The sequence below is a fragment of the Ischnura elegans genome, chromosome 7, assembly GCF_921293095.1.
Source record: "Ischnura elegans chromosome 7, ioIscEleg1.1, whole genome shotgun sequence".
Lineage (NCBI taxonomy): Eukaryota > Metazoa > Arthropoda > Insecta > Odonata > Coenagrionidae > Ischnura > Ischnura elegans.
The window spans coordinates 30,905,843-30,920,093 of record NC_060252.1 but is presented as its reverse complement, the minus strand read 5'-3'; the positions used below and the strand labels follow the sequence as shown (position 1 = coordinate 30,920,093).

The following is a 14,251-nucleotide window of genomic DNA, read 5'->3' as shown; positions in this document are numbered from 1 at the left end:
TGTATATTGCAATCTTATGAATGAAAAAAAATATTTTTTGTAAGCTCATTCACCTAGCCTAATTTTGAAATAAATTTTATCTCATAGCATTATTACATCTGTAGAAAGCGTTATTACATCCTTATTGCTAAAGCATTTTAAAATTCATCATCCACTTAATGAAAATGTATAGGATAAGCTCATAGCTGCTACCCATGTTAACCACGTACCATCAAAATGGGAGAACGATAAAATCTCATCATTAAACTTTACTTTTCCTAAATCTGACTTCAGTCATACCTTTAAGAATACTAAGAGATGATTGAAAGTCAAAATGCATATTGTCATTCATATTAGAAAGTATTTAAAAGTCATCCAAAATATTCTTTACCTTTCTCGTTTAATTTCTAGAAAAATGCAGCGCTGTAATGGAATTTTGCCCTGTAATCAAGTTAAACATCGATTATTGCACTATTTTAACTTTTTTAATTATGGCAATATTTGCTTAATATGTAATATTGAATACTATTACTACTGATACTACAACATATGTCAGTCAACGTAGTCAAATCGAAATTGTTTTTCTTAATTCAAATGCTAAAACTCTGATTTTTACATTTTTTTCATCGTTTTCACACAATATTTTGCTTGAAAAGTTTTTGCAAACGGAAAAGTTGTATTTTTGGATGATTACTTCCCAAATATACGGAATGTATTACCCTAATGAAATGACTAATTAACTGTGGAAAGTAGCGCGTAGTTTAGATCTTTCATGAGGATTGGCAACAAAGTAGAAACGACGGAGCAAAGAAAAGAATTTCCTTAGCCTCCGGCGAGAGGCCTAGACGACATCTAGGCATATGCAATACATCAACGAGTTATTCACAAACGTGTTAAAGGCGCAATTTGAGTTACTACCAAATAGAGTCATCATGTGAACATCAGGTACTTTATTACCAATAATTTTAGACTTGTTAAACTTTAGAATTATGATGCTTTCCACTTTGGAAAAAATATCACACTTAGAAAGTTTCGCTATGCATGTTTAATGGACATGACATGGGAATGGTGACTTGGCATTCACCTGAAGATGTAAATACGTTATAAAACCCGATTCGAGCCCATTAAAAACATTCAGTGAAGATTAATAACTATAAGGGTAATATTATTTTCCAATCTCGCGCTTTAGTTTTAAGCAAAAATTACGCAAGGCCTGAGGATTTTTCCACAGTTCCCGCAGAAATTTACGGCTCGGCGCCGCAGACGATTTAGGATCTGGAAGAGTTTAAACTCTCATAACTGGTTGTTACAGATGGAAGGTGAGCTCTAATGAGGTAGTTTACAATTTTTAATGCCAAATTTGAAATCTGTCACATGCCTTCAATGAATTTGAATGGGTGTGTTAGGATGATTCAAGATATATAATCAAACTGCAACTTTCAGAATTTTTGAGCGAATTAAAAAAAAACAAAGAAGAATCCTGCGGAATCGAGTTTTCCTCGCTTGGAATATCTCCGAGTGGTTTATATACTCACCCACATCTCCCCATCTATGTGCTGCAGTTGTTGATGTGAGGTATGCTGTCCCTCCCTATACAGAGCTGGCGTGGGTTATATGGGGATGGGATGGCTAACAGTTCGATGCTCAACGCCGAGACAAATTATCAGATTCAGCTCAGTTCAATTCTGCACCCATACGCTATGTTGCCTATTCAGCCTGCAATGTGCTCAAGCTCACTCATCCTTTCTTTTCTCTTCCAAGGGCTGAAGCTAAGAATGGACACACCATTTTCTTGAAAATAAGTGCAGTAAGGGAAAAAAACGTTAAAAAATGTATGTAGAAATTGAGCTCACAAATACTTTTTTTTAGGTAAGGACAAGATACTTAAAAAACGTTCATTAGGGAAAAAGAACATTGTGCAAATATTATTACGGAGGCTTCCGCGGTGAGTTGATTGGTGATGGTTTTCCGGGTTTACACCGCGTTGATTCATGTTTTGCGGACGACATTTTCGGGCGCGTTCCAGCTCCCGTCTTCGGGTCCAAAACCGGAAAGAACCCGAACCCGAAGAACCCGAACCCGACCCGAAGACGGGAGCTGGAACGCGCCCGAAACTGTCGTCCGCAAAACATGAATCAACGCGGTGTAAACCCGGAAAACCATCACCATTGTGCAAATACTGCCACAGCCTCAAGACAACAATATTAATATAGAATATTGGGATATAGTGAGGTTAGAATTCAAGTCATCGTATATACGTATTTTTGCCTTCCTCTGGAAAGAGCACTGCAAGAAACTGCATTTAAGCAAACTTAGATATCAACTATCGTGAATAGTGTATCAGGTATTGAAAATCAATTGCAGGTACTAACATTTGCTCTGCTATTCTTCAATAAACATGATGATTTATGACAGGTTGAGGATGTATTGCAAGTGATATGAAGATAAGTGCTCATAATAGGTCTCAGTCTTTCGTCAAAGTGCTTTTGTACTTCAAATATTTTAGATGCATTTAGTTTTTACGACTTTTTAATTTAAAGCAATGTGGGCGCATTTAGCTACGAGTAAGCATCCCTTCATATTTCCGCATCTTTTCCCATACATCGGCCGTTATTTAGGTTTTACGTGGCGTGTAACTCATTTTAAACTTGCGTCATCATTCTGGAGTACATAGACCTTTGTCTACATTTTTCTGTGCCCCCACAAAATTACTTATGAGAAAATACTTTAGTTAAATTTACAACTTTAAGACATGGAGTAGGTATATTTATAACTGTAAACTTGATAAACGCGGAAAATTTCATGATTTTAGCAAATATGTTTAGCATTTTAAGTAACTCACCGCTCGAGAGATAACACCATAGGAAACTGCATAAAAGCAAATTTAGATATCTAATATTGGGTTTGGTGTATTTGGAGTTAAATTTACAAATTTTAAGACATGGAGTATATTTATAACTGTAAACTTGATAAACGCGGAAAATTTCATGATGATAGCAAATATTTTTAGCATTTTAAGTAACTCACCGCTCGAGAGATAACACCATAGGAAACTGCATAAAAGCAAATTTAGATATCAAATATTGGGTTTGGTGTATTTGGTATCGGGATTCAATAGCACGTATTAATTTGGGGCGCGCAGTTCTTCAGTAAACATGATGGATTATGACACGTTTATTACATTTTGCAAGTGATATTAAGATATGTGTTTCGTCTAAGTCTTTCAACTTAGTCTAAATATGTATCAAAGTGCTTTTGTGCTTGAAAAATCTTCGATATCTTTAGTTTTTTTTACAAATTTTTAGTTTAAAAAAATGCGGTTATACTCAGGAGTACGCATCCCTTCCAATTCATCGGTCGTTTATTGTTTTTCCTGTGGCGTATGACTCATTTAAAACTTGTTTAATCATCCTGAAATCCCAGAAGTAGGTAGAAAAGACCTTTGTATTTTTCTTTGCCTTGAATATGAAAGTTTTACATAAGATACTCACGGAAAATACTGAATTTAGAGCTTCAAATGTGGATTTTTCAAAATAAAAATACAGAAATAAAATAGTAAATTTTCAAATTTGTGAAATAGAGTATATTTATAATGGTCAACTTAATCTACACGGAACATTTCAAGATGGTTGCGTACGTTATTAACAAGAAGTATCTCAGTGAAAACACTGGTCAAGTGTGAGTGATACCTAAAACATAAAAAACCTACTCTTAAACTAAAAAAAAATGGAGTCAGCAACAGTTTTCAACGGCGCTTACCTCCTGAGAACGAATTGCATAAAGAATTCTGATAAATGACTCATGCATCAGGATTGGGAGAAAAAAAAAACACGGAAGCAGACGAGAAACTAGACCCAACCAGTGTGAATCGCTACTTGGTCCCTTCAAGAGGGCTTAACAGGGCCATTACGAAAGTTTCGCCATTTGCCCGCGGGGCGGCGTAATTAGGCTCAAGCCAAATCCTCTCCCAGCCAAGCACAATCTGTGGGACCGTGGCCTTAGCTCCTAGTGGAGAGGGAGAGAGAGAGAGATTCGCAGCTTCCGGCCAACGGATGCTTCGCTGCCCAATTGTTTGGCTCCCCGCACGAGGAGGCAAGCGGGAACAGGGAACAGGCTTGCAGCAGGAGGCTTAAGCGGAGTCAGGGGTGCTGCGTAGGGGAGCGGGGAAGAGGGAGGAATTAGGAGGCTCTTACCCCGATCACATGACCAGTCTGACGAATAAAATATATGTTAATCCTACAGCAAGGGTAAATATCTCAAGAGTGACAGGCGACGAAAATTAATTTAATGATTGCAACAGCTTAAACTTTACGTAAAAGTGTCAAAATTCAAATGAACAACAAATCTTTTCAATAAAAGTCAATCAAGAAAAATTTTAACTGAACACACTCTAAAGAATACTGTTATTAATGAGTAATATTATTGATGGATACTCTTTAACCTCTTTACAACCTCTTTACGATAGTTAAAAAACAAAATTTGCAATTATATTGTAATTAAATCTCCTAACAGATTTAAAAGATTGCATATTTCAAATGAAACTCAATATCAAAAAATAAAAGTCCGTTAGGAAATTGTTCAAATCAACCTACTCTGGAAAAATTAAATTGCTAATGGTTACTCTTAAAATGAACTGACTCTCTAAAATAGAAAAAAAATCAATATATCGTAATAAACTAACTCTCTATATAGATTTCATCCATTTCTATTCGGAATTGGCAGATTGCCACAAAAAATACTAAACAAAAATCTTCCTGAGTTGTCTCATCTATGTATTCTAAAATGCTTATTGTTCATCCTCAATAAGAAATAAAAAACCTAAATTTTGATTATTCGTTCTTCTTTTTTAATTTCAGCCCTTAGTGGGACGGGATTTTACAACTGATGGCAAAAATCTCAATCTTATTGTTAAATTAAGCAATAAATCCAAGAAATATTTTTGTGCTATATTTGAATATTGTTTACAAAGGTCAGCAGCAAAAAAAGATCTAAATCAGGACACAGTAAATTTTCAAGTCTATAATATCTTAGGCATTCAAAAATATGATTGAGTAACACTTAAAAAACACTTAAATGAAGTATCCTCTGGTTCTTAATTAACCTATTTTGTTACCAATCGTTTAATCTCACTATCTCTCTGAAACTTCTTTAGTTTGCCGTTTTTAAATATTTTAACACATGTTAATGAAAAAATACTCAATTTGAATTAAACCTTTTCAAGAGCAACCGAAAAAGGTCAACACGAAGAATTAAGAAGAGAAAGCCCTTAGAAACTCAAAAATATTACATGCTTGACAATTTGAAAAGATCGTAGTCCACGTGCCAAAGTATGTATTAAACTATGAACGGTATCCCGGATTTAATATGGTTACTCACAAGTTTTTTTTTGCAAAAGGGACTGGTCAATTTTCATCTGCGACAAAACAGTAATGGATGTTTATTGTATAAATCCATTCCCTTCAGTGAAATTATTAATAAATTAAAAATAACTATGGTAAAACCACTATGTAACATATTTTTTTAGATTGTCTTACACATTTTAGGCGTAAAAATATCCCTGGCGGATTTTATTATGATTTTCTTTTTACCGTAAAAATTTGCATGCCTTTATTTCGACCGCCAGGCACCGAATGGAGCTCTTTCCCCTGGCTACGCGTTTAAAGGTTAACTAGCAATGGTGCATTTCCATTTAAACGTCAACTTTTTCTCTCAAATTAAAATTTAGCCCGGAAATATTTTATCTTGATAAACCTACAGCTAAATAATTTAATTTCATGAAATCAGTATTTGAATCATTATTCTGAACCTTATCAAAAGTTTACAAATTACACTTCGATTAACAGAGTTTTGGAGATGTTTGAAATAATTACACTTAGGAGGTTGAACACGACATTAATTCCGTCACATGTTAATTTTGGGCATATTTTGAAGGTATTTCGATAATTTATTTTTTTCTGTATATGAAGATCACCTTCATAAATGTTTTCTGATGATGCTTAGTTTGACTTTTTTGTATTTTAGAATTTTATCGAAATATCCTATGGCATAGTTTTCTCTTAACACTGCATGCCCGACCCATCATTACACCCTATTATGCCCGAGTTGGTCATTTTGACCCAATATTACCATGTTTGCATATTTTACTCAAAATACTTAATTCCTTCCCAGTTTATTTATTAATATTGTTTATAAAACATTTGGGAGGGTAGAAGAAAATTTAATTAGAGGAAAAATATTAAAACTGTCGTTGTTCAACAATTTCTATGATGTTATGGGAAACTAGCTTCCACAAATTTGTGAATACCTATAACTTTTGCTCTGATGGGTTTGAGAGGTACGATGAATTTCAATGGTATCAGGAAAAAAATTACAGTAATATTTTGACAAAAAATTAAAGCACACACCGTTACATTGTATACAAAGAACTAGTAGAAAGACTTCAAATGGATTTGATAGTTTGGTTCAAAATGAGCCATCCGGGCATGGCAAGCATAAGTGATGAGAAAAAAAATTCTCTTTTGGGTCAAATTTGGGTCAAAAATGCTCATCAGATAGAATTAGACCATCTAATTACTATTCAGATTCTCATACAGTCACAGAGCTTTAAAAATTAGATTACATTTTTTTATATTATATTTTTAGGGGGAGTTTTATCGTGCTCCTTGCATCTGCCTTTGTCCTCAGGAACCCGCGCTTCGCCAGTGAGGAGCGTCGAGTGGATTTCCTGTTGGTACCGCAGGGAGGGATTGTGTGGTACTTGCCTCGTGCTTCCACAATATCTTCTGCTCGCGTGGGTTGGCCCTCACTTGGCACTCGAAGTAGACGTCGTCACCCTCCTTGATCTCGTCTGGGTTGAGGGAGCTGCCCAACTTGAGGCTCACCTGGGGTGCATCTGCAAATGGAACGGAGATGCAATCAATTAGGGAAATCGTGCACGCTGACGAGCCCATTTCCTACATCGCTCTGTGCACATACACACGTTCCCTGACACGAGCTTACAGAACGCAGGGACTTCTCTAAATACCTTCGATAACGTACCATGAAGCCATTGAAACAGTGCTCTGAAAAATAGGTTTTCTTAAATCCAGAAGCGTCCACTCGTATAAAGGGTATATCCATCTAAAATAGGTACCCACAGTTTCCTTACTTTAAGAGGGGATCCTTATAGAATAGTAGTTTAAAGATAGCATAAATTTAAGGATATCATTTTGATAGTAAATTGTGGCCAACTCCTTCAATTTAGAATGCTTTCTTGAAAAATACAAAGTATTATAACCAATAGGCGTTGGATAAGAGGATGGAAAAAGTAGATTTTTTCTTAAACTTAACGAGCTTCAGGCCATGAAAAAACCATGGTAACAGACCCGACTCCGTCAGGTAAGGGAATATTCTAAAATCTCGAATCACCTCTTCGATGCTAGCATTAAGAATATGTTCCTTTTAATTTAACGAAACATTTTTTTAAATGAAAAAATAAAATAAACTCATTGGTGCTTGCCATAATTTTGTAACGTTTTATTTTTGAGAAAAAAAGCACCAAACAGTTACATTACCGATCGCTCCAAATTCACAATTTTAATGCAACGCAAACCTACAAATTCCATAAATAATAATAGGTATCTCTTGAACACGGTGTTCATTAATTACGCGATTTTCTTCGTTTCAAAAGAAATATCGGGAATAACCTAGATAAACATGAATCGAATCATGTAAAAATTTAAAGATAAAGCATAGTTTCGATGAGAGCGTTGGTTCAAAGGTCAAGGAATGTAAATATTTTGTTCACATATGCACATATACGATCGGGATCCGGTTGAAAACGTAATTAAAATTAAAATTATGTAAATTTGGAGAGAATAAGAGGTGTATTCAGCATGGAGCTTATTTTTTAATCGCAGGTATAGTCAGCCAAATTGAATTTTTGACGATACTTATTTTCTAGCTGAACTCAATCTCCTTAAGCAAATGCAATAAAAATACATCTCAGCTTTAAAATTTCATCCCATATTCCTGCAATATTGCCCTCTTTCCTGTCGAAAGCACCTGCCGGCGCTATGTGGTTATTGAAAATTGATTTCCTGCTACAACCTCTGTCTTATACAATAAAGTACCTCCCTTTTTCCATGAGAGATTGAATTTCTGACTAAGATGGTAAGAGATTCACTAATATTACAATATTAATATATTTTTTGCTATCCCAATTCGTTGCATAATACTAATTTAAAAATTATTATCAATGAACATGCTAATAATATGTATCCAAGTGGGTACATATTATTAGCATGTTTATTATTATTATTATTAGCATTATTTCTCGACAGGTCCAGGATGGTGTGAAACATTGAATTTTTAAAAGTATTTATAGCCACCATCTTTAGTAAGTTAATATTTATACCTTATTCGCTTAATTGCAATATATTTTTATTGCTTCATAAAAAAAATCCAAATAAAAAAAGACTACAAAATGAAGAAATTTGCTACTTGCAAACTGCGTCCGCCGGTACCCTGTATTACACTTTCGCTAATTCAAATGTATATTTTAGATTAAGTGCCATTAACGTGGTATTTTTTTCTATGCATTTTTATCTGATGAATGATGTTGCCCAGCGACGAAACTGGTCGAGATTAAAGTTATCTATTTGAAAATTACAAGATTTTTCGATACAATTAGTGCATTGAATTTTATTATCATCTATGCCATTTATTGATTCAGTAAAAAATATAATAAAACAGCTTCGAGAATCTCAGAATTAATAATGCTTGTCACTTACACCATTTTTAATAATATTTGAGCGAAAGACTATTTCCTCACTTACAGAAACTGAAATGATGGAAAAACACGAAGTATGCATGGCTACATTAATAATTTGAGTAAACTATAAATAAAGGATAAAAATGTGAAAAAAAGGTTGCATTGTAAATAGAATTAATATCAATGCAAAAATCTATCTTGGAGTACACGGAGTTGAGAAAAATTCGATTTTATGCTGTGTGGTCTGCCAAAATAAAAGGTCAAAATATTTGCTATCAGTATTTCCCACTAATTTATCTTATAACAGAAGAAGATATAAAAAAACTTACAGAGGACGTTCAAATTGAGTATATCTTCGTATCCCGATGACGAAATATAAGGGTTGTGGGCGTGGCACTTGACTTGATGGCGATCGTCATCTGGAATCGGCGTAATCGTCAATACACTCACAGCCACGGTTTCATTGCCGGACTCGTGCCACTGAAATTGATTTGAAAAATAAAGTTATTAAATAGATATGTAGACGATATATTTATGCTCAGGGAAAAACTGTCCCCGGGAACTTTCATACAATAAAAGAAAAAAAAATCGAAATCAACAGACTCATTAAAATGATATGATCACAAAACACACAAAAAAATAGTTCCAGGCACAATAATATTCGCAGGTTACAAGGCCACTTTGAAAATAATTTCCTCGCTCACATTATATTTGCAAATGAATTGCATTTTGTCCAAATGATTTAAGTTCAGGATTCAGTCAAACCATGACAAGTGAATGTTCAAGGAACCGGCACTTTTTACACTAGTAAGTAAGGATGTAGGCAGAGGCTATTGTTGGGAATCGACCGTTATCAGCTTATTAAATATATAATTATCCATGTAATTTAAATTATTTACAATGTTCATTTACTCGTTTACAGTCCAATGTTCCCATTTGGGAACATATTTATAAAAATTTATGAAAATATATCAATCGCCTCTGTGATTACTTATATAGCTTTTGATATGTAAATAAAGTGTGGAAGTATTTTTTAAAAGTGAATTGCATGACTTGTGCATGCATGGGACGTTAATTATATCTTTTCAATATGGGTTATTTTCATCACCTATGTAGTGAGTATGCGCTTTATTCGATATTTTTCCCTACACTCGTTCTACAGTAACAAATGCTCATTCATTCAAAAGATTACCTTAATTTTTTGGTCAAGTGTATATTTTTTTTCCAAGCATTAGTAAATTTTTTTCGTGTCGTGTTCACATTTGGGAACATGCTTGAAAACGCATTTAAAACTTATTGTTCGGGTTTTCTTTCATAATATCTTTTAATTGGTTTTAAAATAAATAAGATATACACAAAAATAAGGAAATCAGTTGGTAAGTTGGTTCGGTCTATAAAGGGCTAAAGAAATCTGTAAATGTCTTTTGAGATTCTGTTATGATATTATTGATATGTTTTTTGATCCCATAAATCTCATCAAAGATAGATTGTTACCTTTTTGAAAAGACTCTGCAATGGCATGTCTCGATTAATTGGTTTCGAAGACAGAACAATATAAACTTCCGAAATTTTCTTAAAAAAAATATCACTGTCTATCTTTACCTCTTATCTTCCGACTAAGCGCGTGTTGGGAATTGAAAGGTGATTTACATTCGTGAAGAAAGTGTTCCCTTCAATTCAACGTTAGCGAAAATGTATACAAATCCAAAGTTTGAGGCTTCCCCTCATTCTGTATTGAGTAGGACAGCGTGCACATATTTCCCCATCTTATTCCTGCTTAAAAATCTCTCACTTACAGAGACTTACAAAGGTAAAAGTGTCTGGAACTGGCAATAAGTCTCGCTTATACAGGTTTCTCATTCAACCAGTTCACGCTTATCGAGGTTTGACAATATAGTTCGGTCAAAATAGGCATTGAGCCCTGCAAACATTTCCAACCAGGTGAAAATTTGCAGGAACGCCATGAACACCACTCTTATGAAATCCTGATAAGACCCCATCGATCCCATGAGTGCAAAAAAATTTATACAAGGTCAAAGGTTACAAAAATTTTTTTTTTACATTTTTTGGCCAAACGGTTAGTTTTACGATAAAAATTTCCCCATGCAAAAATTGCAGAACAGAAAATTACCTACAAAACTGTATTATACTTCTCTGTAAGATGTAATATTTCTGAAAAAAAGTAATTCGAGAGTTTACTGGATCTGTCCAATAATGTTCGGAGAGCGCAACAAATAGTCATGCACATTACGGAGAATACGGCTCCTGCTAACTTTCGAATGGCTTTTTCTCAGAAATGGTAAATATTAGAGAAAAAACAACATAGTGACAACTTTGAAGATAATTGCCTCATCAAAAATTTTTGGTTTGAACACTTTTTATCATAAAATAACCGTTTATAACCTTTGACCTTGAATAAATTTTTTTGCACACACGGGATCGATGGGGACTTTTCAGGATTTCATATGAGTGGTATTCCTAACGTCTCTGTAAATTTTCAGCTAATTGGGAATTTATGTATTTTTTGGGCAAATTTGACCGGCCAGCTAGTATAATGATTTTCGTTTTGTTTATTAAATCAGATGACTAGTGAGGTGCTTCTCGAACTGATTTAAATTTACACAGGCTCTTATTTCGTTCCTTGAAATGTTTCCAAATCTTATTTGTAGTGGCATATACTTCTTTGCCATACACATGCAAAATGGTGGAGTAAAGAAAACTCTTTGTTTCTTGCCAATGTTTTATGTGCATTGAAATTAAAGTTATTCATAGATGAACATAGCTTGGACACTTAATAATGATCCGTTAAATATGAGAATTAATATCCGATATTCCCATCGGTTATCAATATTAAGCCACCTGAGAGGAAAGATGATACTTTTCTCTCACGATTATAAATTAGATATCGGAAAATCCATTTAGATAGAAAAAGTAGCATATAGTTATCTAAAAGGTACAAATTTCAATACAATGTGATCACAGCAAGGCTGAGAGAGCCCACCATGGAACAATATTCAATTGGTCAGTGAACATCAAACTGTGCAATGAAGGTGATACTGGATAATGGATCACATAATTCATTTTCAAACGGTTATCCTGTTGATGCAAGCTGTGTCCCTTTTTTATAGCCGTGATTTACGAGAGAAATATGAAGTTGACTTGAAACATAGATTTTACTCATTTACCTCATTTACTTTATTGGTACAAATTGCGTAAAAACTGCTTGCGCCAATATGATCATATAAAATGTCATAACACAGATCGGAGATCATCTGGATCATGAAAAATGAGATATTTGTGATTCAATATAAAATCTAATGAGAGGTCGATTTTGAATGTCTTTTAGTGTGGGACATTTTTTTTCAGAACTCAAATTTATGCGTTACTTGCTATTCAAATTAGCTCTTAGTTATATTGCTTAGAGAGAGATTTTATTGATATCCCCTTTTAAAATTTAAATGCTTACCACTTACCTTGGATTTTTTCACCTTTCTACCATCCTTATACCACGAAAAAACGGGTCTTGGCCTTGACCCTACAGCCTCACAAGTCACTTGGTATTCCTTATTAGCTCGTAATTGGACTGGCTTGTTGAGTAAACGCACTGATAATGGCCGCACTGGAAATGAAATTACAATAATTACTGCGCTGTACATAAAACGGTCATAAAAAAACTCTCTCGAAAAAGTCTCGAAAAATATGGACTGAGTGCAAACTATTTCCCACTCCTATAAAAGTTACCTTGAGAAATTATTTGAACCACGAAAACGAACAAATTAAATACAGTTTTGTCCTGAAGAATTGAAAAGCCATCCAGCGTTTTCATTCCTCCAATTGCTATTGAAGTCAAACGGCCATATTTGTTGGATCAAATGCATTGATATAATATTTATAAATTTACACCGGCAAATAATTGTTTGTTAATCGCCACTACTTCACAGTCTGAATAGAATATCTAGCGATTTGATCGATAGATTTTTCTTCCTCATAGGAAAACCCACAAAAATCGCTGGCACATTAATTGCGTAAGCTTGGTTTCGTTAGTAGTAGGACCCGCCCGCCTTTGTGACGTTGCGGGATTCCTCGTCCCCTCCCTTCCTTTCCTATCCTTCCCCTGGAGGTGTCGTCGGGCTCTCATCGCGGCGATGCCTCCCATCCTTATGCTTCCTCTGTCCTCCCCCTCTCGAGGTGGCACGGGCGTATAAGTCTCGGACTTGGTCCCCGGCCCTCGAGAGCGTATCCTTTGCCGGGCCCGCCCTGGGATCCCCGAATCCACTGTCTGAATAGAATCACGAAATATTCACTAGTTCACGAATATTATGGAAAATGTAGAAACTTTGGGTAACAGGTAACCATGTCTTAGTTATTTTTCATCTCCTATCTATAATCTCTCAAGTACTCTATCAATGCCGTACCTTTTCGTATCAATGACAGTAAGCAGAGAGCTTTTTAATTTTAATAGCATCTACGTGTCCTTTAGCCTTCGTTATAGGCAACTTGTTATTTTGAAACAAGTATAAATTCATGATCCTCGTCACCAAGTGTGATCAGTATTAAATAAAGTCTGAAATTATCAGCTCAGGTGTAATTAAAATGAAATAAGACCATTAAAATGACACTAGATGTTACCGTAATGAAGTGTGGCCTAAATCCAATCATTTGCGAACCCTATTTATACCAAGTAATGTGATTTAAAATTAAACTGTTCGACCTACATATCTCAAATTAACTGCTGCCTATGTGTTTACGCTAGCATAAAATGGAATAGGAGGGGTGTTATACCATCCGATCGTATTTAAAGCTTACATTTAGATTTTTAAGATCCGATTTCCACCAGTTTAATTCGTTTTTTTCAGGCAAGTAATTGAATCGGCGTTTAAAAAATATATCTACAATGGTTCATATATGCCATAATGTTGTGTAGATTTGGTTTGGGAAAATGGAAATATACCGTCACGGACTTGATGCGCCTGATCAAATATAAACTTCTTATTTCATGGTATGGATTTAGAATTGCGTAGACTTATCTAAAATTTATGAACATCATAGCCAATGCTTCTCGTTATTTAATATTAGAAGCCTTTAACTATCAAATGGCGCTATCTTAGGACCAAAAAGTGAAGATGTAAAGAGCACTTAATTTGAGAAATGCATGTCATAAATGAGAATAAAGGCCAAATTGCTTTCTTTCAAAACCATCTATGCATCCATTTAAATCAGGAAAACAGATTTTAAGTGACTTTTTGACAAATTTTCTAAAATTATGAAGTGATATGCTAATTAAGTTATATAGAGTCTTACGCTATCCAATAGGATCATATTAACCCCAAAGAGTTATGAACTCAAGTGTCGGTAGAACTGAGTAAAAGGATATTTGAATCCGATCTACTTCGCCTATTAATTAAAACTTACGATATGCCCACAAAAAGGTCAATAAATATGTACAATACATACATGGGTTAATTTTTACCTGATATTTTAGTGGTCTTTAATTATGATCTATGACCCACGGCAGAGCCG

The 14,251-nt window shown here is 34.6% G+C and overlaps 1 protein-coding gene across 1 annotated transcript in view; it reads right to left on the bottom strand.

The window, feature by feature from the left end:
- Nucleotides 1–14,251, bottom strand: part of LOC124162589 (nephrin-like) — a 345,009-nt gene that overhangs the window by 93,751 nt on the left and 237,007 nt on the right. The window contains exons 6-8 of the mRNA XM_046539169.1: nt 12,205–12,350; nt 9,061–9,211; nt 6,741–6,871 (exon numbers count right to left, since the gene is read on the bottom strand). Of these exons, the coding sequence (XP_046395125.1) occupies nt 6,741–6,871; nt 9,061–9,211; nt 12,205–12,350 (428 nt within the window). The remainder of the gene's footprint in view (nt 1–6,740; nt 6,872–9,060; nt 9,212–12,204; nt 12,351–14,251) is intronic.